Source organism: Chionomys nivalis, chromosome 2 (genome assembly GCF_950005125.1).
Source record: "Chionomys nivalis chromosome 2, mChiNiv1.1, whole genome shotgun sequence".
Taxonomy (NCBI): domain Eukaryota; kingdom Metazoa; phylum Chordata; class Mammalia; order Rodentia; family Cricetidae; genus Chionomys; species Chionomys nivalis.
Window position 1 is genome coordinate 124,770,357 of NC_080087.1, and position 27,190 is coordinate 124,797,546.

Below are 27,190 nucleotides of genomic sequence, written 5' to 3' on the forward strand. Positions count from 1 at the left end.
ATACCTTCAAGTCGATGGATTCTGTGGAATCAACTGTGAAGTTGGGGATTCTCTTTTTAATTTTCTTTGAACAGTGTGACAAGGTCCAGATGGGCATCAATCAAGGGCTGGAATTTGTGGCCTATGATATCATGGCAGGCAGGTTTTCTATTGGCCAAACATGCTTATATACTATTAAAAAACAGTTCTATCAAATATCCTGTTAGTAAATACATTAAACTAATCCATTCTCCTAGCACTATTTTTATTTGCAATTCAGATTATGTGAAAGCTGGAATCCCATCGTTCCCTCCCAGGTGTGTGGGCACAATAGTCTAAATACTCACAAGGGGAGTGGTTAGAATTACATGTGTAAGCTTAATGAGGTAGTATAGGGCTAAGCAGACAAATGGTTCCAATTACACTTTAATGTTCACTTTCAGTCAAGCTAAATAACTCGAGGGAGACAGCACATTTAATAATTTATGAGCCAAAATCTGTATTCAATATTTACTGCTACAAAAATTTTTTAAAAATGCTGTGGCCAACAGTATGTGTTTGTGAGCTGGGAATTAAGAAGCTCCTCTGAGATTGAGACTATAGTTTAGTGGTAGAACCCTTGCTTAGCATGAAGGCCCTGGTTCTGATCCCTGGTACAGCAACAGATCAACAAAGCTCTTCAGATAGATAGGACTGACTTAGAGGCCTCCTGAATTAGAGGCCTCCGAGAGGCAGCCAAATGCTGGCAGAGATCAGAGCAGAAAGACCCCTCTCTAGGGAATCTCATTTGCAAGGCTGGCAGTTAGCATAAACAAGATCCCCAGGGATCCCTGCCCTGTGACTTAGCACAGAAGCCACAGGATTTTAATGATAACTTAAGTCTGCTTTGTTTCAATGGGCTATTCCAAGAGCAGGAAGGTCAGTCAGCATACAACTGACTCACAAATATGACTATTTCTAAAAATGTCTATGATGTGAACGGTGGCACACCCTTTAATCCCAGGGCTGGGAGACAGAGGCAGGCAGATCTCTAGTTCTGAGACAAGCCTACTCTAGAAAACAAGTTCCAGGACAGCTAAAGCGACAGGAAAATCTTGTCTCAAAAATCAAAAACAAAATAACAACCACCAAAAAAGCTTCTGCATTTTTTATTTAGGAAAGGAGTGGAAAGAAGGCAGGACTGAGGCTCCCTGACCGAAGGTTACAGCTGACCATAGGCATCTTCCAGGTGAACAGTCAAGATCACAGATCCAGTTATGACCCGCTAGGCACAGGGAGGCATTGTCACCTGCCTCCCACCCCAAACATAATCACTGTGAGTAAAAACTCTAAGAACATTGGGTCCATTTGTAGGTAACACAAGTTACTAAATTGCTAATACAGGTTTTAAACAGACCTGGAGAGAAGATCACGGGTGCCAAAATAAGGGCAACACTTCACCTAAGAGTAGCATCAGCATTGTCCAGATCCCGCTAAGGATCAGTTCCCAGGGGATAACTGGCTGTTTGTCAAGACGGCAAACAGTCAAGCTTCTCAGGGGCATGATGAAGAGCCCTGCGGAGAGCAATTCCCAGCGGGGATGTGTCATCATAAGGCAGCTTGGCTTCTACGGCTTATAAAAGACCATATCGAAAGCTGAGCTCCAAGGAGGGATGCTTTTAGGTTCTGTACACACAAACCTCTGTATGTGGTGACTTGGGCTAGAAGTCTATACCTTTCAGATAAGACCCAACGAATCTAAAACCATAGATCCAATTATTAAGATGCAAACGACCCACTGTTTACAAGAGGAACCTTTAAAATCCCACACTTATTTACTGCACATAAGCAAACTAGGAAATGACAGAAACTAAGATCAGTGGTGGAAGAGCCGGAGATCCGTGTGAGCCAAGACGATCCCCAGTTCATCGCATGCCTCGATCACAACCTTGTCTGCAGCAGATCCAGATGGTGCAACAATGTAGGCCACACCACTCTGCAGAAGAAAACCCCAAAACCAATGTTGATTTTCAAAACACAACGCCATGCATACCTAGCAAAAAACAAAATTCCTCTCTAAAAAGCAGAAGCCAGGGGTAGAAGAGATGGTTCAGCAGAGTACTCTTCAAAAAAACAATCACCTGTAACTACAGTTCCAGGGCTTCTTCAAGCAGGCACACACACATATATAAAGGCAGTCAAAACAATCAATTCTATATTATAAAATTTGATTATAAATAAAAACAAATATATCCTTTAAAAAAAAGCATAACTAACAATGACATATTCATACAAAGCAACAGAATTTGGGTTATGCTTATATCACACAGAAAAGTGAAATAATTCTCCATTTATATCAAATCAAGAGCTTTAATATGCAGCTCTAACTTAAAACATCAGAATCACAACTTTGTGGTGCTGGGACTGACCCTGAGAGACCAGGCGTTCTATGCTACACCCCCAGCCTCAAAGGTAGATGTCTGAAATGGCTTCTAAAATTCTGTGTCCCCAACACACACTGATTCTCACTTACCCTTTTAGCTCGGTCTACATTATCCCTGAAAGGAAAGAAGGCATCGGAGCTGACAGAAACATCTCTCAGTTTGTCGACCCATTCCTTTTTCTCTGCCTCAGTGAGTAACTCGGGGACTTCCTCGAACAGTGCCTTCCACTTCAGCAGGTCTTCTCCCTAGGGAGCCGGGAGCAAGGCGAGCTCAGCATTACCATTAGCTGTGTCCAGTGGAAAGCAGAACGACAGAATCCAATTGGGCGTTTTCCTATGACTGCTCACTAAACAACAACAAACTCAAGTTCCTATTTGCAGAAGCTCTTTGATGTTTAAAAACATATTCATAAAGCAAAGGTAATTATAGATTAAAAAGAGATTATACCTTACTTTTGTAACTCAGTTTATCCCAAACCTACCATGTTCCCAAATCTCTAAGTTAAACCTAAACCTCTAAGTTTATACATGCACCAAAACATTTAAAATGGCCCTTCATCTCCAATTAAGGAGCAGATGATAACTGATGTCTGTACAGATAAACTACACGTATAAAGTCAGCATAAGCAAATCAAAACACAATTCATGGTATTCACTACTGCTTGGATGTTTGTGTTACTTTACTCTAAAGTTTATACTGCAATTAACCCCCAGTGCAAAGGGATTAAGAAGCAAGGCCTTCACTAAACTGAGGCAGAACATGCCTGTAATCCTGGCACTAGGAGCTGAGTTCCAGGTCAGCCTGCACTAGAGAGAAGACCTCATCTCAAACAAAACTTTAAAAAAAAAAAAAAAAAAAAAAAGCAGACATAATAAGGAGACGGTGCCTTGAGAACATTCTTGTTGAAAACAAAAAAGGTACCAAGCCACACTAAGTTGCTACTGGCCTCTGTAGGGTAGAAGAGAGCCCCTGGTGCCCAGCTATCAAGACAATGACAGTTCAAGTCTAATACACAATACGGCCTCTGTTGACACCAGGAGATGGGTGGAAAACAGTCCTCGCAATGGCAATATTATAGCCTGCAGGAGAAGCACGAGCATACAAAACTAATCTAATATTCATAACCCAAGAAGCAGAGGCTTGTGGTTTCAGAAGGGTGCAGCAGTACAGATGATAACGATTTCAGACAATCCAGGATTTCTAGAAAGTCTTTCTGTAGTAATACCATGAAAGTCTGTCCCAAACAGTGAATGAACCCACAAAGCCCACCAGGAACTCAATCAGCCCATACCTCACCAATGGTGCCCGTCACATACTGATCAATGGCATTAGAGATTTCCGCTCTCTTCACCCCGGTTTTAAACTTCATGGAAAGCACTCGTGGATGGTGTCGGAGCCACCATGAGTCTGCCTTATCACCCGCAAGGCGTGTGCAGTGTATCCGAGACTGCTGTCCTGCTCCGATGCCGATAACCTAAGAACAGGCACTTCCTTTAGGGACACTGGCTGTGAAACGCACACTCTGGACGGCTCTGCTGGCTCCAAGGCCCAAGGACCAGTGTACACAGCTGGTCAAGATTTAGTGACTAGAAACAATAATTTTAGTAGTTGCCTTCTACAAAAGTCCCGAAAGGCCCTTCTGAATCATATACTGGTATCTCTTTGGCCTGAACAGCCATCACAACTGTAACCTGTGAGCTAATCATGTAAAACCACCAGAAGACACACTGGAGCATGCTGCTGAGGTTGTATTAAAATCAGACTCACTCAAGTTAATAAAGACCCTTGGGATGCACAGGATCAATGCTGCATCCCATGGCTGGGATACATGGTTAAGAGGTGTTCACTACCAGAGCTAGCTAAATGGCTCAGCAGGCAAAGGCACCTGCCCTGCAAGTTTGGCAACCCCTGTCACAGTGGTACAGAACTCCTTACACTGTCCTGAGATCTAACATGTGCCAGGGTATGTTTACAACCTTATATTCTATCCCCCATATCCTCCCTCTCCCCAAACAAAAATTTAAAAATTTATTAATAATAAATGCTCAATACTGATACAATTTAACCTTAACAATGGAGTTTTATGTCCCAATAAACCCACAGCAAGCTGAATATGTTTTAAGTAAGAAAATGTATTAAATCCACTTACATAACCAATACCACAGCTTAGCACAGTCTATAGTCCTGGAACATGGGCTTTAGTTGAACAAAATCCAATCAAAATCTACTTTAGAACCAAGTAGGACCTGGGAGTGGTGGTGCACGCCTTTAATCCTAGCACTTGGGAGGCAGAGGCAGGCCTCTACGAATTCAAGGCCATCCTGGTCTACAGAGTGAGGCAAGTCCCATATAGTGGGACTCTGTCTCAAAAAGTAAAAACCAAAACCAAAATCAAACAAAATAAGCAAGTGGCAAATAGCTTCTTGCAGATCCACACTGTACTGAAAGCAGAACAAATCTAAAGCTAAAACGCCCCAGTTTCAGTTACTTTAATTTGGGAGTGATCTGGGAGTGGAGAGATGGCTCAGCGGTCAAGAACACTGACTGCTTTTTCAGAGGACCTGGATTCAATTTCTAGCACCCACATGGCAGCTCACACCTGTCTGTAACTCCAATTCCAGGGAACCCAATACTCCCACAAAGACATACATGCAGGCAAAACACCAATGCACATAAAATTAATTAAAAAAAAGTTGGGGGTGATCTATCTTGTCTGTAGCAGTGGCTACATAACCACATAATTAAAAAAAGAAAAGGAAAAGTACATTTAAAACCGATAAATTTCACTGTGTTCAAACTATTCTTTAAGAATCCAAGCATGAAGGAGGCAGAGGCAAAGGGGAACCCTGAAATCCAAAGTCTCAACACATGTAGGCTGCTCTTTCAACAAATTCTTAAAACCCAGGAGGCAGGGGCGTGGTGTGTGGCAGAGCAACTGTGACTCGGGTTTGACTCACAAGGCTACAGAAGATTAAATGAATAAAACATGTCAGAAATCCCTGCAGGCTGCACACACAGCCCAATGACTGGCAGCACAATTCTTTCCTTTCCCGTTCCTTGTCAATGGAAATACTACCAGCGAGGGGCAGTGGGGATGGGTGTGTGTGTGTGTGTGTGTGTGTGTGTGTGTGTGTGTGTGAAGAAACAAGTTCCACAAATCCAAAATGAGCCAGCTCACTCTAAGCAAAAAGTCAGTGTAACCAACTTTAGTATTGGCTCTGGCCTGCTTACTTAGTTCTCGTTAGTTTTAAGTCTACCACGGTGCTGAGTAAACACTGACAAACCAGGAAGAGGATCTGGCAAGTCTTCTCTTTCAAGCACCTAGTACCTGAGACAGATGGGCTTTGGGATAGTGTACAACAACAGCCCGGGAGGTGGGCTGACGGCGTGGTTACCTGTCCATCCTTGGCGTAGCACACGGAGTTGGACTGAGTGTACTTGACAGCGACAGTGGCCACAATGAGGTCTCTGAGGGCAGACTCCGGCAGCTGCAACAAACGGGATGCTTAAGTCTCACCAGGCTTTGGAAAGCTCATTAACTTAAGCTACGGACATGCCAGTGTACAGGCCTGTAACGCAGTCACGTCCGTCGGTGACGGCCAGATGAACGAGTCATGCTTTACTGAAGACTGAAATACGCTAGCGTATCTGTGACTAACACAGTGAGTGCAGTATCCCATGCGTCACCCTCAAACTAATGGCGACTGTTCAGCAACAAGTTGTGAAATATTGCATTTATTTTAGAAAGACAATTTTTTAACCATAATATCTTTAATAACTGAAGATAAGACTTAGATTACATTTCATATGTTATGCACTATGGTGATTCACACACAGCCAACGTATTTTGGAAAAGTCAAATTATACCATCTTTTTGCTTTGCTGAGAACATTTTAAGAAGCTATTTAAAAATGCTCTGTAAACTCTAAGCCAACATTTAGCAGTAAGTCTGTAATAGCCCCAAATGTCACTTCCTCTGATAGATTAGAAAAGAGGATGATGATCCACATGTTATGCTAAGTAGGTAAAGGGTACTGACTACCCAAAGAGAAAACATTTGATGCCTGCAACCCCAGCAAACGGCACCCAGAGGCTGATGCAGGAGCATCTGGGCTCCAAGTCCATGCTAGACTAAAGTGAGAGAAAGAAGGATGAAGTTATACTGTTTATATAAAAAATGGACCTACGTGAGGATAATATTAAGTAATAATAAGCCACTCTCAGAAATACAAATATTCTGTTTGTGATGCCTAGATTTATAGATTAAAATTTAAGACCATGCACAGTATGTGTAGCATGAAAGAAAAACTGTGTAGGGAACAAGGAGGACCAAACAGAGAGGGAGGAATGAAAGGTGTGTGTGGGGGGGGCAGGGGATACGGTCAACACACAACAAGACTGTGTAACATTGTCTTTATGCTACACAGGGCTGTATGTAATGAATACATGCAATTAAAAATAACCAAAAAGGTAAGCTTGGCTTCACCCCAATTAGCTTCTTTAAAAGAGGAATAGAATGGAGAGTACAAGAGAACTCACCAACTGCATGTGAACTTACACTTTTTAAATCCGACATTTTAGAAGATTTTTAAAAGAATTATTATTCCAGGACATTAATCTACCCTTCATCTTTGTTTGCGCCAACAAGTACAATCTGAGTCCACAGAAAGCTAGCCTCTTAGAAGTCACCTTCAATACAGCCCTGGCACTCTGAGGTATGACTGAAGACACTTATTTCTATGTATGCACATACACAGATGTCAGGCTTACCTGACAACTCAGATGAGCGAGCTGCGTACACATCTACCAATTACAAATACGGACCTTAATAAATGATAAGCTTGCCGGGCGGTGGTGGCGCACGCCTTTAATCCCAGCACTCGGGAGGCAGAGGCAGGCGGATCTCTGTGAGTTCGAGACCAGCCTGGTCTACAGAGCTAGTTCCAGGATAGGCTCCAAAGCCACAGAGAAACCCTGTCTCTAAAAACCAAAATAAATAAACAAACAAACAAACAAACAAATAAATAAATAAATGATAAGCTTATATATATCAAAGATAGACAAGCTATTACATTTAGTTTAGATATTGTAAAACTTACATCTTTATTCTTGGTGACAATATTGCTAAATAATGACTTGTCAATGACACCATTATTTCTCTTCTGACTTAAACGAAGACCAAAGAGTGTTCGAACTTCATTTTCATCCGGTTTGTAGGACTGGTCCATCTAGGGCACAAATTATAAAAGTTACAAGTACATCCATAGCTTCATTGTTTTCACGTAAAAATTTTCATTCTTGCTGGGCATGGTGGTGTATGCTTGTAATCCCAGTAACTGGAAGCATCAGGCAGGACTTCAGGTTAGAGGCCAGCCTGGGTCACAGGAAGTTCCAGGACAGCCTGAGCTACACAGCTAAACCATGTCACAGAAAACAGGACCAAACACTAACAAAAGACTTCATTCTTAAGAATCCATTTTCTTAACATGAACATGTGTGATGACATCATTTAGCATGGACATAATACAATGGCCAGGCACCAAAGCCACTGATCACCATGGGAACAGTTACGATAATCACAGGTTACCACTCCTTCAGTTCCTTTCTTGGATAAACATACAAAACAGAATCACCAGAACGAGCTGAGGCACAAAATTTACATCCTATTTTTCCTTTCTTTCTAGAGATCTCTTACAGAAATTTAGCTAATATTTGAATTACAAGTTAAAACAGGTTCTGGCCTGGTAGCACATGCTGGTTACCCCAGCTACCTGGGAGGGCTGACTTAGGAGAACTGAAGCCCAAGGCCTACCTTGGCTACAAAGTGAATCAGCTCAAGGTTAGCCTGGGCAACTAAGCAAGACTTTGTCTCATGATAGGAACCGAACAAGACCCCGGAGGTGGCTCAGTGGTAGAGTTTCTAACATGCACAAAGAGCCCCTGCTCAATTCTCAGCACAGCAAAAATAGATGCAAATATAAAATAACACAAAGTGGGAAAAAAACAAGAATCCTAGTTTGCATCTGAAAAATGCTCCCCCGTGAAGAGGATCACTCTGAATGTGAGACGCTACTTTCATCTAACTGCACAGAAGGGAACTTTAGAAACACCAGGCCCACGAGGTCATTTAGGCTGGCTTGTCCACTTTTTATAGGGACAGCACAATGTCTCCAATACACACAGTCTGTATCCCAGCTCTATTTCTCTTGGGACTTAGGTAAACTATATACAGATATTAGACAGCCTGCAAGGGTGTGAAGCAGGGAACACAAGTAAGAAGCAAAAAGAAGCCAGGCATGGTGGCACACTTCCTTTAATCCCAGCACTTGAGAGGCAGAGGCAGGCTAATCTCCTGAAACTGGAGGTCAGCCTGGTCTACAGAGTGATTTCAAGGACAGTCAGGGCTGTTTACACAGAGAAACCCTGTCTCAACCCCCACCCCTCAACACACACACAAAAAGGCAAAGAATCTTAGACCCTGCAAACCACCTGTAATTAAAAAATTACTAAGATTAAAAACAAAAGTGTCTGGCAGGGTGTGGTGGCAACACCTTTAATCGTATCTCTGGGAGGCAGAGGCAGGTGTATCTCTGAGTTCTCAGCCAGCTGAAGGATACACAGTGAACCCTGTTTCAGAAACAGTAAGAATAGAGGAGCCTGATGTGCTGCTCTGAGTGTCTAATCCCAGCACTCGGAAAGCTGTGAGCTTGAGGTCATGTTGAGCTACACAGAACAACACAATCTCAGGAGGAAAAAAAGGGGGGGAGAAAGGATAGAGGCAAGGACACCAAAGAGGGTAAGTCGGAAAGCTGTCTCTGTAAGAAAGGGGAAAGGGCAAAGTGAAAGTGAAGACTAAATCGCCGCCGAATGTGGAACTACCCTGACCTTAAGAACACAGTAGTTCCCATTTTTCTTTTTAGAAAGTATTTTCAAGGCTTCCTCTTCATATCCTGGGGCAACAATACCATCCGAAACCTGTAAGTACATTAGATGTAATTTTATTTTTAGAAATCAGAAAACTCTGTAAGATAAAGCAACACTTAGCTGTTCTACATAATGTACAAGAACTATGAAGAGAATTATTCTTCAGGGCTGACTCTGTTTTCCAAGCTATCCTATTTTCTGTGGTTAATCTTAGTTTTAGCTAAGAACAAATGGATGATTCACTTCAATACATGAGCCTCCGGGAAGAAAAACCCATTCTTATGCTAGTCTCTTCATGAAGGGGGCTTGAGGCCCGCACCAGAGGGATCATGCTCCAGCCTAGCTCAAGAGAGCACAAAACAAGAAGATCCCAGGTCCGTAATCTTGCAACTAGAGACAGAGATGTCTGTGTCATCATGAACTGTGAGTAGCAAGCCAGCCCCCCATGGCTGGGAAGGTTTAGGGTCAGAAAGAATCCCTAAAGTAGATAAGCACCACCGTGCCACAGTCCCCCATCCCTCTTGACCACTGTCTTTGATTTCCTCACTGAGCTACCTCTTCTGGTTCTGCCTCCCAGCACTAATGGTGGGACGCAAACCTCATACTAAATGGTAAAAGTCAGCTCATCAAAGTGCTCTGCCCTCATTGTTCAGATCGCGAAGGGTCTGTAGCAAGGTTCATTATTTTCTCATTATGCAAGATGGCTCTGCCTTCAGAATAGTAACTTTGGCACTAAGATGCACCCAGCAGCAGGGCGGCAGTGGGGTTCACTTTTAATCCCACCGGGAGGCAGAGGCAGATGGATCTCTGTGAGTTCGAAGCCAGCCTGGTCTACAGATCGCAGGATTGTTACACAGAGAAATCCTGTTTCGATCCCAGGGGGGAGGGGAATACACACCCAGCAGAGAATTTAAAAGAACTAAACATATAATGAAAACCCCATCAAGATAGACATCCACCTGGAACCTTAAATCTCAAAATTAACAACAAAAAGTCTTATTTGTGGTCCCCTTACAAACAGAGTATCCTACATGCTACAATCACTGTAGGCTACAGTTTCAGTGAAGCCTAGGAATAAGCTACTCAGTTACAGGGGATCAAAATACCTGAACCTCTACTCACTTCTCTGGAGATAATTTTTGCAGTAGGGACATCACAGACATCAGACAATGCAATAAAATCACCAAATGAAGACATTCTATCAGCTCCTGTGAGTGAAAGTTAAGGGATTTCTTGCATTAAAAAAAAAAATCCATGTGATCAAATCCAGTATTTCCTCTCTGATCCGTTTCCGGTTCATAAACATGATGGTCTATGGCATGTGCCTGCCTAACTCTGCTACTTCGATGTGGGCATTCTGTATGACGTAGAAACAAAAGCTTACCTTATTACCCAGAGTTAATCTATCAGTCAAATAACCAGCGAGAAGGGATTCCTTAGTTTTACCTCCCGAATTAGCACTTGGCTGTAGGTCAGCACTAGCTGGTGAAGGAGGAGGGCTTCCACCCCCACAGTGTGTGTCCACAGAAGCAGGAGGCTGGAGGCCTTAGCACAAGGCACAGCCGCTGCCTCTGGCTGTAACTGATAAACTGCTGCCAGGGTCTTAAAATCCCTCAGGATCTGCTGATCACTGCACCTAGGAGTCTGGTGTTTCTGAGTATGTAAAACGCAAGTCAAGCCAAAACTTAGGAGTTAGAATAAACTTACAATATTTTTTCATAATAAAAATGTATTCAAAGGCCTAATCTAAAATAAAATGTAGCAATCTCATTGTTTCCATTTATTACATTAAAATACTCACATGCACTTTTTAAAATATACTCAGCTTAAGTATTAATTGAAATCAAAGAAAGACAAATCTAAATCCTATAATACAAGTTATAAGCAATACTATCTTATTCTATCAAGGATAAAGCATTGCTCTCTCCACTGACAAAATCTCTCTCTGACCTCTCGCTCTTGCATATGCAGTGGCCATAGGTGTGAGAGTTGGATAGAGGTCATGGACCATGCAGACTCTGGCTTCATCCTCACTAAGTGGAGTCCCAACAGCAGCGCCTGCCAAGAAAGAAGGTAGAGTCAGCGACAGCAACGGGAAGGGAAGGTACCAGGTGAGCACTCCCAACCCCAAGGAGAAGCAATGATGGAGCACCCCACCCCATCACGTACACACACAATCTCTTAAAAAGCCATAAAATAATAACCTAAAACTTCGAATTGCTACTTTTCAAATCTGACACCAAAATTTTTTTTTTCCAATTTTTTTTTTAGTTTTTTTTTTTTTAAAGATTTATTTAACTATGTGCGGCGAACTCCCTGACCAGCAGGAAAAGACGACCACCAGACGAGGATTCTTCCCAAATCACGCTTTATTGGAGCCTCTTGGTTGAAGGGAGAGCGGAAGCGAGGGGCCCCCGAGCGCCAAGCGGCGGCTGCTTATATAGGGGGCAAGGGAACGAGTCGTGCCTGGATTGGCCGATGCGCGCCTGCCGATGCTCCTGGCCACGGGATTGGCCCTAAGCACATCATCATCACTGCACATGCGAGAGGCACAGTTCTACTGCATTGCCTAATATGGAGTTGTTCACAAGTGTAATGGCGGCCACTCGAATCGGCTCCCAGCAACTATGTATACAGCATCTGCCTGTATGATCCCTGCAGACCAGAAGAAGGCACCAGATCTCATTATAGATGGTTGTGAGCCACCATGTGGTTGCTGGGACTTGAACTCAGGACCTCTGAAGAACAGTCAGTGCTCTTAACCTCTGATCCATCTCTCAGCCCCACCAAAATATTTTTTTATTTATTTATTTTTTTTGGTTTTTCGAGACAGGGTTTCTCTGTGGCTTTGGAGCCTGTCCTGGAACTAGCTCTGTAGACCAGGCTGGTCTCGAACTCACAGAGATCCGCCTGCCTCTGCCTCCCGAGTGCTGGGATTAAAGGCGTGCACCACCATCGCCCGGCCAAAATATTTTTTTAAAGAGTTGGAGGTGTATCTTAGTGGCAAAACATGTACAAGATCAGGGTTTCAATGCCTGGTGCCACAAAATCAAAAAAAGGAAACAAAACAAATTTTAAAAATTAGCATTTTTCAAAGACCTAGCCTGTATTTTTCAAACACCTATGGAGTTTATTTTCTAGTACTTGTGCCAAAGTAAACAGAAACGACTCAGCGAGGTAATTAAACACCAAGCACACAGTGCAGGGGCAGGGGGAGGGGCAGGGGACTTTCTCTCTGGCCTCTGAAAGCAGAGGCGCGAAGCCTGACCACACTGGCATGTGCAGGAAGTTGGACCACTGCATTCCTGACTCTGCTCTGCTTGGTGTCACGTACCATTTACTTCTCCCTCGCTCACTTCACTTTAGCACCCAGTAAATTAGGAACAATTATGTGCTGGACTGCACACAGACCCTGCGACAGCATGGACAACCAAATGGTGGAATTAAGGACTTGAGGGTAGAAACGAAAGAATATCTCATTCAACAAAAACAGGAACAGTCTCTCTGTGTGCTAAGGCACACTAGCAGTCAGCTGGTTCCATCACATTATGTCACTCCACCTCTAAACTTTCGGAACAACACTGCAGGGTCTCTGTCTCCTAACAAGGCCATATGATTACGTGTGCTTACTATGCTACCGAATAGACTCCCAGATCACATACCTGGCATCAGAACTTACCATAATCAGAAAAACTGGAGAGAAACAACAATAAAAATGACCGAGCACTCTAGAGCGTGCTGAGGCAGGGGCCTCACCTGCTGGGCTGACGTGCTTGAAGGAAGCCGCAGCCGGGCTGCCCACTGCTTCTCTGAGTTCCTTCACCAGCTGCCAGGCATTCAAAGCATCACACAAGTTTATGAATCCAGGGGCTCCATTGAGGACTACACAGAGAAACACATACACATTAACAAGCAGGTTTGATAAGATCTTATGTATGTACATTACTTAAAAAAAAAATAATAATAACATGTCTAGGCTATACAACTTGCATGTGATTTTAGCCAAAAGGCTGAGAACCGAGAGTCTGCAAGGCCCAGATGGAGACAGAAGAAGGTGGATCTCTGAGTTCGAGGCCAGCCTAGTCTACATAGTGAGTAAGACCCTGTCTCAAGAACCACCCCAAGTAAACAAGACGCAAATAGATATCTATAAGCATAGCAGTAACCCAATTACAAAAGGAGCATAACTACGCTTAGGTCACCTTCAAAGACTTGCATCCCAACCCTGACTCCACCCCTGCAACTGCAAACTAGAAATAAATAGTAAGAGAGACTTGGCAACAATGACAAAACCAGACATTACGAAATTCATGCGAATAAGATTAAGTATTTATGGAAACTACAGTGATGGTATATATCACAAGTCAAAAACCTTTTCAACTAAAACAAACAAAAACCCCAAAGACCAACAACTATGGTACAAGTTAAAGTGCTCTGGAAGGCAGGAGACCGACAGAAATAGTGGAGTTTTCATCCTCTAGAGCAATGTGAAAGCTGCAGGCTGGGCAGGGGGTACTGGTCTTTAATCCCAACATTCACTAGGCAGAGGTATGTAGATCTCTAAGTTCAAAGCCAGCCTAAGACACAGCAACTGCAGCAGCGCAGAATGGTGTAATCCCAGCATTCTCTGGGACCTTGTCTCAAAACAAGTTTCCCCAAACAAAAGAAAACTACACCATGTCCTCATGGAGCTTAGATGATAGGCACAGAAGAAACAAACTCAGCGATAAGCAATAAACTGTAACATGAGACACCTTACAAGGCACACAGCAAGCAAAGCAGAAGAGAGACTGCGATCTCAGCTCCCACCTTCATGGATAGCTTAGTGGATACGGGGAGGTGAGTGTGGGAATGCTTGTGTGTAAACACTTCCCAGAACACTAGCTCCCCTTCACTTATATTCTCAGAGGCACTAATAACTGGTTAGACATAACAGAGAGCTACAGAGAGATGTTTCAAGTTGCTTCATCTATTAAGCAGAAGAAACAAACAGGCACCACCTCACTTCCAGCTGAAGGAGAGCAGTCAGTTACACCAAAGCCGGCCACTGTATGCACACCTCCAAGAGGAGCACTCAAGAGGAAGGAGGAGGAGCGTCACTAGCTTGAGGCCAGCCTGGTGAGTTTCAGGCTAGCCATGAATACATAAGGAGATGTCTCAAAGCTAAAGAAAAACAAAGCAAAAGACAAAAATCAAATATACACACAATTCCATCTTTATTCTTTGCTTCAGCTCTGTTCTAGACAAACAGGCACGTACACTGTAATTATATATATCACTGCCAAATAAAAAGGCAGCATACTTTTTTTCTGCTGTAAAGATAAGTACGTGTTTGGGAGAAATCCTGTGAATGAATATCTCGCAAGAAGCTGCTGTTTGCATGCCCGGAACCTCCTCGGCCTCAAGTACTAACAACACTTTTACATTCTGGAAGAATGAAGAACCCACGCAAACACAGAAGGAACAATAAAGACTCACACAGCACAAATAAAAACCATTTTCATTGCGAAGGATGGAACATAAGAGCTTCTTGGAGTTTAGCTGACACTCCAGCCCTAGAAATTCTATAAAAACACAAAACACGCAGACTCTTAAATGTAATACAGGTTTCTGTCAGGGGTTGTCTGTCACCCTAATGGGAGAACCAGTAAAGCTGGGTAAGGTGACAAAGGGAGAGGATCTGCTACTCTGATCTGTGGTGCTGAGATCTGAAAAAAGGAAGACAGGACTATAAAGAGTAGAGGGGAGGACAAGCAGCCCAAGTACAGGGGGTCACCGCCAAGACCCTAGAACAGAGGGGAGGCAGCCTGAGTGCTGGGGTCACCGCCAAGACCCTAGTGCAGAGGCCACACCGTGCTAGGAGCAAAGCTAGAGGTAAGGGAGTAGCGGAGTAACACAGGATGCAGACCTCAGTCAGTGGGAATGAAAGTACTTTACAGAGCAAGGAAGGCCAAGCAAGAGTCGGTGCTGTGCACACCGTTAAGACTACTCTATTGTACAGAACTGAGGCATCAGTAGACAGCATTGTCTGAGAGACTCTGGGCAACTGAGGGACTTTGGTATCATTAGGTACAAGATGTGGCTGTGCAGAGCAGTGACAGACAGAATGCAGCGCTCCCTGGATGGGAGGGGTACGAGGAGAGCTCTCTTCATCTTTCCTTAGGCTGTGACAGAAGAAGCCAACAGGGGGCTGGACAAAGGTCCTGAGTTCAATTCCCAGCAACCACATGGTGGCTCACAAAAATCTGGAATGAGGTCTGGTGCCCCCTTCTGGTGGCCTGCAGGCATACACACAGAACATTGTATACAGAATAAATAAATATTAAAAAAAAAAAGAAGCCAACAGGAGGAACTGCTGCTTCCCAACAGGGAAACATGGGCCATAAAGCATGGCTTGCCTTGAGTGTGTGCTGAAGCCTTCCGACAGTGCTAGGGCTCCACACTCAGAGCTCGCCTCTGTCTCTGCCCCATCCCCACCCAAGGGAACAGGACAAACTACCAAAAATCCCTCCATTAATTCTACAAAACTTCATGTAGCAATTTTTCTCTAGATAAAAGTCTCAAGGGGTGAAACAGTCGCTCCTACAGCAAACATGGACAGTCCCTGAAACCGACCAGATCTACCAGGCAGGGACTACTGGGGGACTCAGACCAGCTGAGCCGCCTGGAACGGACACTCTCCAGCTGCAGGCTGTGCAGTGTGCTCCAGGATTCTAGCTACTGTGAGCTGCCACCCATGCAGGCTGGCTTTGGTGATGGGGCTATCACCATCATTTCTGCGGCTATAAATAACCTCTCACCAATATTCTTGCAAGTAATCAATCAGGAGTTGACTAAGCTGGGCTTTGGTGGTACCTGTATATTGGTCTGTTACTGGTTCGCTATCTGGAGTGAGCACACATGCTGACATTTCCCCGGGAACAGTGCCACACAACACAAACCCACAGTTCTGATTCTCAGTTCAAAGAATTATCCTTCACTGTCATTTCTTTCTTTTATTTTTTTTAAATATTTTTTTATTATGTATACAATATTCTGTCTGTGTGTATGTCTGCAGGCCAGAAGAGGGCACCAGACCTCATTACAGATGGTTGTGAGCCAAAATGTGGTTGCCGGGAATTGAACTCAGGACCTTTGGAAGAGCAGGCAATGCTCTTAACCACTGAGCCATCTCTCCAGCCCCCCCCCTTTATTTTTAAATTAAAATTACTGACTTTATTGCATGTGTATGTGTGTGGGGACGTAGAAGCCTAAGTGTGGTGCTAGAAGACAATTCTGACCCGGGACTAACTGCAGCCACCAGGCTAGCGTAACAAGTGCCTTTGCCCCTGAATGAGCGAGCACACAGGTCACACTTCTATTCTGGCCCACTAAAGGTGGCCTTTTAGGCCATCAAGGAAATCACTTCTTGTAACATTTGCCAAACAGACAGTGGCTCCTGACCACTGTAATACACAAGTTTCTCCCTAGTGCTTTCTCCACTGCTTGAACTACCAATTACAGAGGTGCCACAGAATTGGTCTGGTGGGCCCTCTTTTGGGAAATCCCAGGAGTCCCACCTAATCTCAAGTCTTCCAAAACATCAATATCCCCAAAACTGTATCTCCAACTTCAGCTTTGTGTAGCAGCCAAGACGTATGGTTTGCCAGGCAGCGCAAGATGTGCCATTCTGACACCTCGTGTGCAGTCCAGCTGAGCCTCGATTTGGGATGGTTATAAAATGAGGTATTAAGTAATTTAGTTTATTTTCTGAATGGGAGTAACTTCAGACACAACACAGAGAAAACCAGGTGTCTAGACGCAGCACACACTCCTTATACTTTACCTGTGATGGGAAGCTTGGGTTTCAGTGTATACAGCTGGGCAGGAGTCTGATGGGGGTTCATCCCATACCGCAAGGGCATCTGGGAAATTCCTTTACTGTACTGCTTTCTGAAGTAATCTGAAATTGCTTCATCATATTGTGCAGTATGAGTGAATGCCTATAAAAAGTTGCATTTCGTGAGATATTAGGAACACTTCCCAAGGACGCTTTTAGGTACATAGCCTTACACTCACGACCTACCCCAAATAAACCTAAAAATAATACAGCTAACCTTTCTGCCTTTGAATCTGACAGAGCACTCCTAATTTTTGACCTCTCTGTGTATAACAAAAGGACCAAAGTCCCAGGCAGAGTGCAGAAAGCTGACATTTAGGAGAACTGCATACTGCTTGAACTGGCACACTGGTAAGACAGACATTGTTTGACAGGATTACAGAAACGCACCCCACCTTCAAGGCCAAGTGGCGCCTGGTCTCCAGGGAGGTGTCCTTACTATCAGAGCCCTGCATCTCTGCAGCCACTGCCACATAGTCCTCTGGCTCACAGACAACTGTCACTCGAGCATGGTTTTTGGCTGCGGCTCTCAGTAGCGTCACTCCGCCTTTGAAGAACAAAATACATTATTTTTCTTCGGCATTTTGCTTTCAGTTCATGAGCTCTCCAGTCACTGCGCACAAGACCTTAATTTCTGACTTAAAAAAATAGGGGGAAATAGCCCATATGAATAATACACAAAATAATTAGTTTATAGTTTAATATTTTCTAAGCCAGATGGAGTGACACACCATGAGAATCTGTGCACTTTGGAGACTGAGACAGGAGGATCACAAGTTAGAGGCCAGCTTGGATAACGCAGCAAATCCCTGTCTCAACATGAAACAAAACCATGAATACTCAATAATGAAAAGAAAAACAAAATCTCAAAGAGAATTTAACCTCCACCCTCATCAATTCTGAAAGGTTTATCCCAACTTACCAATATCAATTTGCTCAACAGCTGCCTCAACAGTTACATCCGGAGAAGCCACCGTCTTCACGAAGGGGTACAGGTTACAGGCAACGACCCTGACAACCAAGGAGAGCTAGCTGTCACTGGGAAGTTCAAGCTTTGTCACTTACAGCTTGCTAGGAATAAAGCAAGTTACTAAAAACATGATGATCAAGCCCCATGAAGATCTAAAACATAAACCGTAGGCCTGACATTTTCAAATTCCTTTCTTAAAGATTGACTTTATGTTTACAAGGATTTGTTTGCATGTGTTTATGTACTCATCATACATGCAGTGCCCTGGAGGTCACTGGACATCAGACTCCCAAGAACTAGTCACAAACTGTTGTGTGGACCACGTGGGTACTGGAACCAAGCTAAGTGTTCTTAACCACTGAGCCACCTGTCCAGCCCCAACATCTTGAAACCCTTAGAAGTTATATAGAAAAGAGGTCTGGAGGCTCCACACTTGCAGAACATAGAATCAGCACACACTCTGGATAGCGTTAATGTCGTCCAGACCAGCCTGCAAGCTTGATGCTTGCCTGGCCTTAGCTAACTATTAAGCCCTTCAAATTTCAAAATTTGTGTTTTGGCTGGGAATGATAGTAATTTCAATGCTCAGAAGACAATAGAGTTTTAGGTCACCCTGGATGCATTAACTCCCACCTCAAAACAAAACATTTTAAGAAGAATCAAAATTCTAAGAGTATAGAAAGCCTCATTTTAGACTGTGATGTTTACCTAGGATATTCACATTTACACCATTTCCCCAGCAGATTGTGTACACGATGGAAACAACTTCAGCATTCAAAGGGTCGTAAGTGTGGTCTAACATGAAGGTCAATACACAGTGGTCCACCTCAGGACCGCAGTAGGAGCCCAGCTGGTGAAGACCAAAGGAAGGAGAACTGTTGGCAGAGCCCATTGGTATGGGCGCATTGGAACTTACTTCTGTTCCTTCAAGGTGGCTGTCAACAGTTCCAATAACAAACAGATCAGAGAGTTCTGCTCTCTTTAGGTTATTGTCAACAGGTGTGACTAATAGCCAGACCTGGTATTTTAGGTATTAAGAAGTAGATCTCTTTCTATCTCAAACAAAAATCTAACGTTACAACTAGGTTCCTACTCAGATAGGGAGATTGGGTGTGAGTATTACTTGTCTTGTGGCAACAGAATGTTTAACTAAGAATGTAGTCCATAATCCTTCAACCGGTCTGTTCATTCCTTGTATCATATGAATGCAGGTTTTTGTTATTTTGTTTTTTTTTTTTCTTTTGGGGTCAAGGCAGAGTTACCTTACCACCTAAAAGTTAACTAGGGGCTGGTATGATGGCTCAGTAAAATAGGTGCTTGCTGCCAAGACTATGACCTGAGTTTGATATCTAGAACCCACATGCTAAGAGAGAATCAACTCCTGTGGGCGATCTTCAGACTTCTACAAGCCACTACAGCATGTGTGCCTCATAAATAAACTAAGATCTTTAGAAAAAAAATTAATGTAAGGTTAACAGAAGACAAAAGCCACAAGATTACTTCAGGGCACAGAATGTTTAAAACAATTCAACAACTATCCATAATTTTTTTTAAGAAAAAGACATTAATAAATTCGGCATTGTAGAAACAGCTCAACATGATAAAATGCAGTAAAAATCTAGTATCAAGGTTTTTGATAGCCTAACCAATATTTTTCTCCTAAGATTCATAAATAAGAATATTCATTCTTAACCTATTTCTATTCAATATTTTGTCACATTTTAGCCACAGAAATGTATAAAGAAAATTAAAGGAAAGGCATCAGGGTTGACTCCGTGTAAGATGATGCTTATTTTATACAAAGAGAAAATCCTCAGCTGTTAAGGAGAAAACCCATCAACTTTAATAAATGAAGGCCGCAGGTCTTATGATCAATATACAAAAATCAACTGTAATAATACACGTTAGCAAACAACAATCAGGACAGGAAATTAAGAAAACAATGCATTAAAGACAGCACTAAAGCAAGTCAAAGATTAAAGAATAAAATTACAAAAGTACCAGACTGACATACTGTAAAGTACAAAACAATGTTGAAAGGAACTAAAGAAAGGCAATGTTTCTCAAACAGGGAAGAAATCTCATATTTTAAGATGACAGTAAGCCCCCACATCCATCCACAGAACCTACAGAAGTCCCACTGCCTTTCCTACAAGTGTTGCACAGCAACCCTAAACTCTAGGGAGAATGCAGGGGTCCCTGAATGGCTCAAACAGAGCGGGAAAACCCATAGCTCTCTACTTTAGATTTTACTACAGGTCTTGCATAGAAGTGTACACTGGCATAACCACAGACAGAGACCAAGGATGCCTGAACCACGTGGAGGGAAGAACAGCCTTCAACAAATGCTGGGACAATGGACAGTCCCAAATACATCAAATTAGATCTCTGCTCACACCTCTCTGTATATAAAAATGGCTGGGTGTAAAATGGCACACCCTTGTAATCCCAGCATTTGGTAAATTAAGTCAGGAGAGGCTAGTCTCAACCACGCAGCTGACATTCTGTCTAAATACAAACAAGCAAAACCTAGAATCGCAAACTCAACCACAAAATCAGAAGCAAAAAAAAAAACAAAACAAAACAAAAAAAACCTCATCACCATAATGAAGAGTCTTAGGTATGACAGCAAAGGCACAAGGTCTAAAAGAAACTGGACATCATTTTTTTTTTTTTTTTGGTTTTGAGACAGGGTTTCTCTGTGGTTTTGGAGCCTGTCCTGGAACTAGCTCTTGTAGACCAGGCTGGTCTCGAACTCACAGAGATCCGCCTGCCTCTGCCTCTGCCTCTGCCTCCCAAGTGCGCCACCACCGCCCGGCGAAACTGGACATCATTAAAGCAAAACTGTGATGGTCGAATGAGACACCACTGAGCAAGAAACAACTCACAGAACTGGAGAACCATGAGAAATCGGCAACCAAGTGAGACTGAACACCACTAAGCGCAGGGGGTGTTGGTGGGAGGTACAGATGTAGGCGGGAGACAAGAGCGTTCTAACAATGAATATGGTGATGATTTCACCACTTCTTTTGAATATACTTAAGACCACTGGATTGCATCCTTCTAATAGGTTGAACTGTGTAGCACACAAACCAAACCTCAATAAAGCAACCGTGGATGTTTAAATCTTAACTTTTGAAAGGCAAAGATTGTGTGGCTATGGTCTAATTTAGTGGTGGGATGTTTGCTTCAAATGCACAATAACAACAAAGCATAGGTTATTTCAACTTAAATTATATAGTTTGGAAACATTGATTTAGTAAAATTAAAATGCTCATACATACACAGACAATGCACAAAGTGTTTATACTGTGAGCACAGGAGAAGACCACTCACACAGTGAGGACAGGAGACATCATGTTTAGCACTTATCTGAGTTCTTTAGCTCACTCGAAATTCAGCTTCAAACTTTTTACCTTATAAGGTTGAAATCAAGTCTGGCCATGTCAGCAGTATCTTCTGGACTATTTCGTGCCAAGATTCCTAACGTAATAAAGTGGAAGAACAGAGTAAGGTCAGAAACTCAGGTAGCTTACACTGTGTAGTCCCACAAGGTAAACCCTCTAGTATTCTTATTTTTTCTGAGACAGGGTCTCTCACTCGGTAGACCAGGCTGACCTCAAACTCAGAGATCCACCTGCCTCTGCCTCCCAAGTACTAGAATGAAAGGTGTGTACCCTATACCAAAGACAGGGCCTCACTTTATTGCCCAGGCTGGTCTTATACTCCTGGGATCAAATGACCCTCCCATCAGCCTTCTACTTATTACATACCTGTGTAATATTCTTAAAGAACATTATACACGGTTGAAGAGTTTTGAAAGAAAATATTAAGATATTTAACAATAGACACCAGTGGTCCAGGTCTGTACTTCTAAGCAAGCAGGTCAGGGCAGGAGGATAGCAGGTTTGATAGCAAGCCTGGGCTACACAGCAAGACCAAAGCAAACAACAACAGAACACCTGTTTCCTCAATACTTAAATCCCACCGGGTCTAGTGGCCCAAACCTGTGATCCCAGCACTGCGCCAAGAGCTCCAGACTAGCACGGACTAGGGTGGAGTCTAGATTAGACTTGCCTCACAGTGACTGTCTCAAAAAACAAAAGAAATCTTGTGATGACGTAAATGAATGCAGACAGATTATAAAAATATATACAGCTTTAATAGGGAAATAGACTTACAGAACCACAGGTTCCCGTGGAGAACAGGAAAAGCAGAGCGAAAAAGGGCTGCTGGGATCACGCCTGGCAGATTTATCAGTAAACATTAGCCCCAGGCGAACACGCCCCCAATGGGTGGGGCTTATCCCTACAAAATCTAATGCTTTTTCTTATGCAAAACAAACACAATTCCAAACCCCAAGAAACTGTAAAAGGAATGTTTACATAACCTCTGCCAGTCTTTCAAATCTACATTTCATAAGTAATAGGTCATGACTTGCCTGGTTATCCTTAGCTTTTCAGCCCTTTTCCTGTTTCAGATTTATTTATATGCACGATTGTTTGGCCTGTATTATATGAATGCACACCATGCCCCATACTCAAGGAGGTCAAACAAAAGGACTGGATTCTCTAAAACTGGAGTTACATTGGGGTTTTGAGCCGTCATATAGGTGCGAGAAACTGAACCTGGGTCCTCCGCAAGAGCAGTCAGTGCTCAACTGCTAAGGCTGAGCTACACCTCCAGCACTAGCTCTGACCATCCTTCACAAGTTTTACCACAGCAGAAATAGACTTCTTGCTGCTATTACAGTCTAGAGGGTTTTCTGTGCCAGACAAATAAACAAAGGTCACATTCTTCTGAGAGCCAGTTGCAGTCTAACAGTATATTCCAAGTCTGGACTACTGCAGAGGTGTACAGTCAGACTGTAACAAAGAAACACTGCAGTCCAGATTAGCTAAACTATTATTAGGTCAAGATCAACAGCAAGAGAGGAAAACAGTATGAACTCGTCCTGGAGTGCCACACCAACTCCAGCGTCATCTGTGTGACATGACATCCGTCATTATACCAGTCGGAAGCTACGTGTCCTATGGGACTAGGCTTCCTAGAGGTCAATGGCAGACAGCCCGGTATTAGCCACTGCTGAGGCATAGACAGGTTTCTCGAGTAGCTGGCTATGCGGGATATGGGCTTTGCACAATCTCTTTTATAATAATGATATTCTAGGGGGCTGGAGAGATGGCTCAGCGGTTAAGAGCATTGCGTGCTCTTCCAAAGGACTCGAGTTCGATTCCCAGCAACCACATGGTGGCTCACAACCATCTGTAATGAAGTCTGGTGTCCTCTTCTAGCCTGCAGGCATATATGCAAACAGAATATTGTATCCATAATAAATAAATATTTAAAAAAAATAATGATATTCTATATATCTACAAGACAAGGATCTTCAGGAACAGCTCTGGGATAAGGAAGCACAGTATGGGAATGTATAAGACTACAGCAGAACCTTTGTCATACACGGGGTGTATGATGAGCAAGGGAATAGATGGGTTAACATTGATGGACAGACTGTTATATTATACATTGAACTTTATGGATAGGCTTGCTAGATCCCAACCCCCATAGTGTCTGCTTCATAAGAAGGTACTAAAAAGTATATTTCAACAGGTGCAGAGAGCTAATTAGGCATATTTGGTCACTAGATGAAATAAAGGGTTGGGAAGAGAAAGGGCCATGATAGTGATAATGAGACAGGAACTTTCTATTCTTAGATAAGATGAAACCACTTGTCTGAGGTTTACATTCCCAAGGACAAGATTTCCTCTTCTAAGGATGCTTTATGTCTAACACCTGTTCCTGATAATGTACTTTTCTTAAATATCGCTGATGTGACTAAAAGAAGCTCTCATACTGTGCCAACCAATGATACATGACCTTCTGATTTGTTCTCTGTTTGAATACTATATAATGAAGACATGAATTCAGTAAAATCGCAGCAGATTCCAACCACTCTCTCGTGTGTTGTGTCTGTCTGTCATTCGCCGAACTTGTGCCTTCCTGTTACCAGGACCCTGCTTCTCCCACGGTCTGAGTGGCTCCCCTGAGCCGGTCCGTGGCACTAGAGTGAGGCCAGTTATAAGGGATTATAAGGGATTCTTGAGATATGAAATAAGAAGGCAAAGGTGACAGAACGCACAAAACAAGAGAAGAACACTTATGACTTACTGCTTACACTCTTTGAAGCTACTAACTAAAACAGTTCTGTTAAAAAGTGAAGGCGGCAATCACTTACCAGCATGGACAGCAGGATGCAAGGTTTTCACACGCCCCCCTAACATTTCAGGAAAACCTGTTAGCTCTGACACATCTCTGCAGAGAGTAATGAAAAGTTACTAAACCATCATTTCCACTACTCTCCCATCAAGTTTACTAGACTCAGTCAGAAATCCCTAGCCCCAGTCCAACTTAAACAATGTATCAAACCTTTAATTTTTTTTTCACTATGCTAGATTTCAAAAACCTAATTTTACAAAAAATGTTTTGTTTTCTGTATGTTTTAGAGAATCAATTAGTCAGTATCTTTAATCAAGAAATAAATTCAACTGAGAAACATTTATAGAGAATTTAACAACATTAAAAATATCTTTGGACTTGAGATATCGCTCAGTGTAGAAAGTCTGCCTCAAGGGCACAAAACCTATATATACAAACAAAACCACACAGAGACCAAAATGGAGAAAAACTAATTTAAATTGACAAGAGATGGGAATATTGTTCATGTAGCATTTGTCTTGGCTATGTGGGGCTCTGGGTTCAGTTCTCAGTACTATGCACAGGGGGTGGGGGAATTCAGTGGCTAATGGGGTGGAAGGTCTTCTCTTGGCATGGTCACATTCCTGAAATCCCAGCACTCAGGAGCCTGACACCACGGGACCTGGACACTTCTAGGTCAGTTGGGGCAACACTGTGAGCCAGTCTAAACTGGTTTCTGGTTCATCAAGAGACTTATCTCAAAAAAGGAAAAAAAGGATAAGCACCTGCCTAGGAGTTTGACAATCTTTGAATTCAATTCCTGGGCTCCATGTGGTAGAGGCTTCAAGGTGTCCTCTCCCTGCCTGTCTGTGTCAACACTAACTAAAACATGCAATAAAATTATTTTATTTTCCTTTTTTTCGAGACAGGGTTTCTCTATAGGTTTGAAGCCTGTCCTGGAACTTGCTCTGCCTTGAACTCACAGAGATCCGCCTGTCTATGCCTCGCCAGTGCTGGGATTAAAGGTATGCCCACCACCACCTAGCTGCAATAAAACTTATTTTAAAATCTGGAGTCTAAATGTGGAGCCTGTAATTTCACTGTTGTAGCTGACAGGGCAAGATACTGAGGTCAATCCTCAATACCACTAAAAGAATAAGACAAGGGACTGGAAAGATGGCTCAGTGGTTAAGAGCACTGGCTGCTCTTCCAGGGGTCCTGAGTTCAATTCCCAGCAACCACATGGTAGCTCACAACCATCCATAATGAGATCTGAAGCCCTCTTCTGCCCTACAGGTATACATGCAGACAGAACACTGTATACGTAATAAATAAATAAATCTTAAAAAAAAAAAAAGAGTAAGAATCAAAAAGCTATGGCACAATGCGGGCAAGTAGGGCTTGGGCAGTGGCATGGAAACAGGAGTGACCATCTGACAAACCTTTAAACTAGGTGACACGTGACGTAAGAACTCCTTATACTTCAAAATTCTGATTCATCTGAAATGCAACAGCAACAATGGTGGACATCAACTTGGCCCAAAGAACTCAACTGCACCTCGCAACAACCTTACTGTCTGCTGTCCCTGATGCTCTTGCCTCTCATGAGAATCTCAAGAGACAAGATGCCAAAAGATACTGAGGAAATACGTATTTAATAAGCAAAGACATTCTTGCAGTCTGAAGCAGTCAGATCTACAGAGGTTATGCACTGCTCACAGTGAAGAGGTGGATAATAGATCTCTACAGAATTATCCATAGGCCGAGTATTTATGGCAACAAAGACAGAGAGATCTTTTATTTTCTATCTGAAATTTATCCCAGTGGTATGTCCTTCTTCTGAACTTCCTATCCTGAGATTTTTTTTTTTTTCCCTTTTCTATCTTCCAGCCTTTCGGGATCATCTCCTGACACCTCTTGTCAATCAATCCCTTCCCACTTACCAGTCAGGTGGTAAGGAGCTTGTGAGTGAGCCAATGACTTGTACTTTGAAGATGCTAATGGAAGAAGCATCTGTACCTCTTAACTAAGTTAAAGCCAGGCCTTGGAAACTGAGAATTCGTGTTTATTCTGCATAACAAATGGTTTACCTAACTTAATTTGCTTGCTTGCTTAAACAGTGGCTGAGTGTTAGGGTTCTAAAAAAATCAAATCTCTCTAGTTCTACCCCAACTTCTACCCCTTACTGTTTGTTAGGCTGTTACCTGGAGGTTCCTCTTCCACAGAGTAAGATTGGGCCGGCCTCATAACGTTATTAGGAATAAAAGGTTATTTTTCTCAGTGTCTGATTGCCATCTCTTCCGAGTTAACATGGTCACGTTTTTCTCCCTGGATTTACCTTTAAAATTACGTACTTCCTTACCTGACTGCCAGGCCAGCATCCCTGAGCGCTTTTGCCGTGCCTCCGGAAGCGACTAGACTCAAACCAAGAGATGCGAGGTTTCGGGCAAATTCCACTAAGCCAGTTTTGTCAGACACACTGAACAGAGCTGAAACAGAAGGCATTTCTCATTATTCGCGTGCTTTGGCACGGCGTTATCCCGGGTCTGGGGAGGGGACCTGCGACTGCAGGCCCAGGCCCAGCACCCGGACACAGTCGGCAGGCCCGGCCCCGGGGCTTCCCCGGCTCGGCCAGCCGCGTGCTGCTCGGGCGGGTGGCCGGGCTTGGGGCAGGCGGGACCCGGCCATGCTCCGCGAGGGCCTCACCGAGCTGACTTGGAGCCATGGCTGCTGCTCTAGGTCGCGGAGTAAGAAGACGGACAGGCCACGTGCAGACTCAAGCAGGCCGGACCCCGCGGGTTCAGGAAGCGGTGGGCGGGG

General features: G+C 43.3%; 1 protein-coding gene across 1 annotated transcript; it reads right to left on the minus strand.

Annotated features, from left to right (window-relative positions):
- Nucleotides 1-1,112: 1,112 nt before the first annotated feature.
- Atic (5-aminoimidazole-4-carboxamide ribonucleotide formyltransferase/IMP cyclohydrolase) lies at nucleotides 1,113-27,189 on the minus strand. The gene is made up of 16 exons (XM_057762906.1): nucleotides 27,077-27,189; nucleotides 26,733-26,859; nucleotides 24,411-24,487; nucleotides 21,592-21,658; nucleotides 18,128-18,216; nucleotides 17,601-17,752; nucleotides 17,152-17,308; nucleotides 13,083-13,208; nucleotides 11,277-11,384; nucleotides 10,449-10,534; nucleotides 9,288-9,377; nucleotides 7,502-7,630; nucleotides 5,798-5,890; nucleotides 3,694-3,876; nucleotides 2,492-2,647; nucleotides 1,113-1,954 (listed from the first exon to the last, which is right to left on the minus strand). Exons 1-16 carry the CDS (start codon nucleotides 27,093-27,095, stop codon nucleotides 1,835-1,837), a joined length of 1,779 nt encoding a protein of 592 aa, XP_057618889.1. The 5' UTR covers nucleotides 27,096-27,189; the 3' UTR covers nucleotides 1,113-1,834.
- Between the last annotated feature and the right edge of the window lies 1 nt (nucleotide 27,190).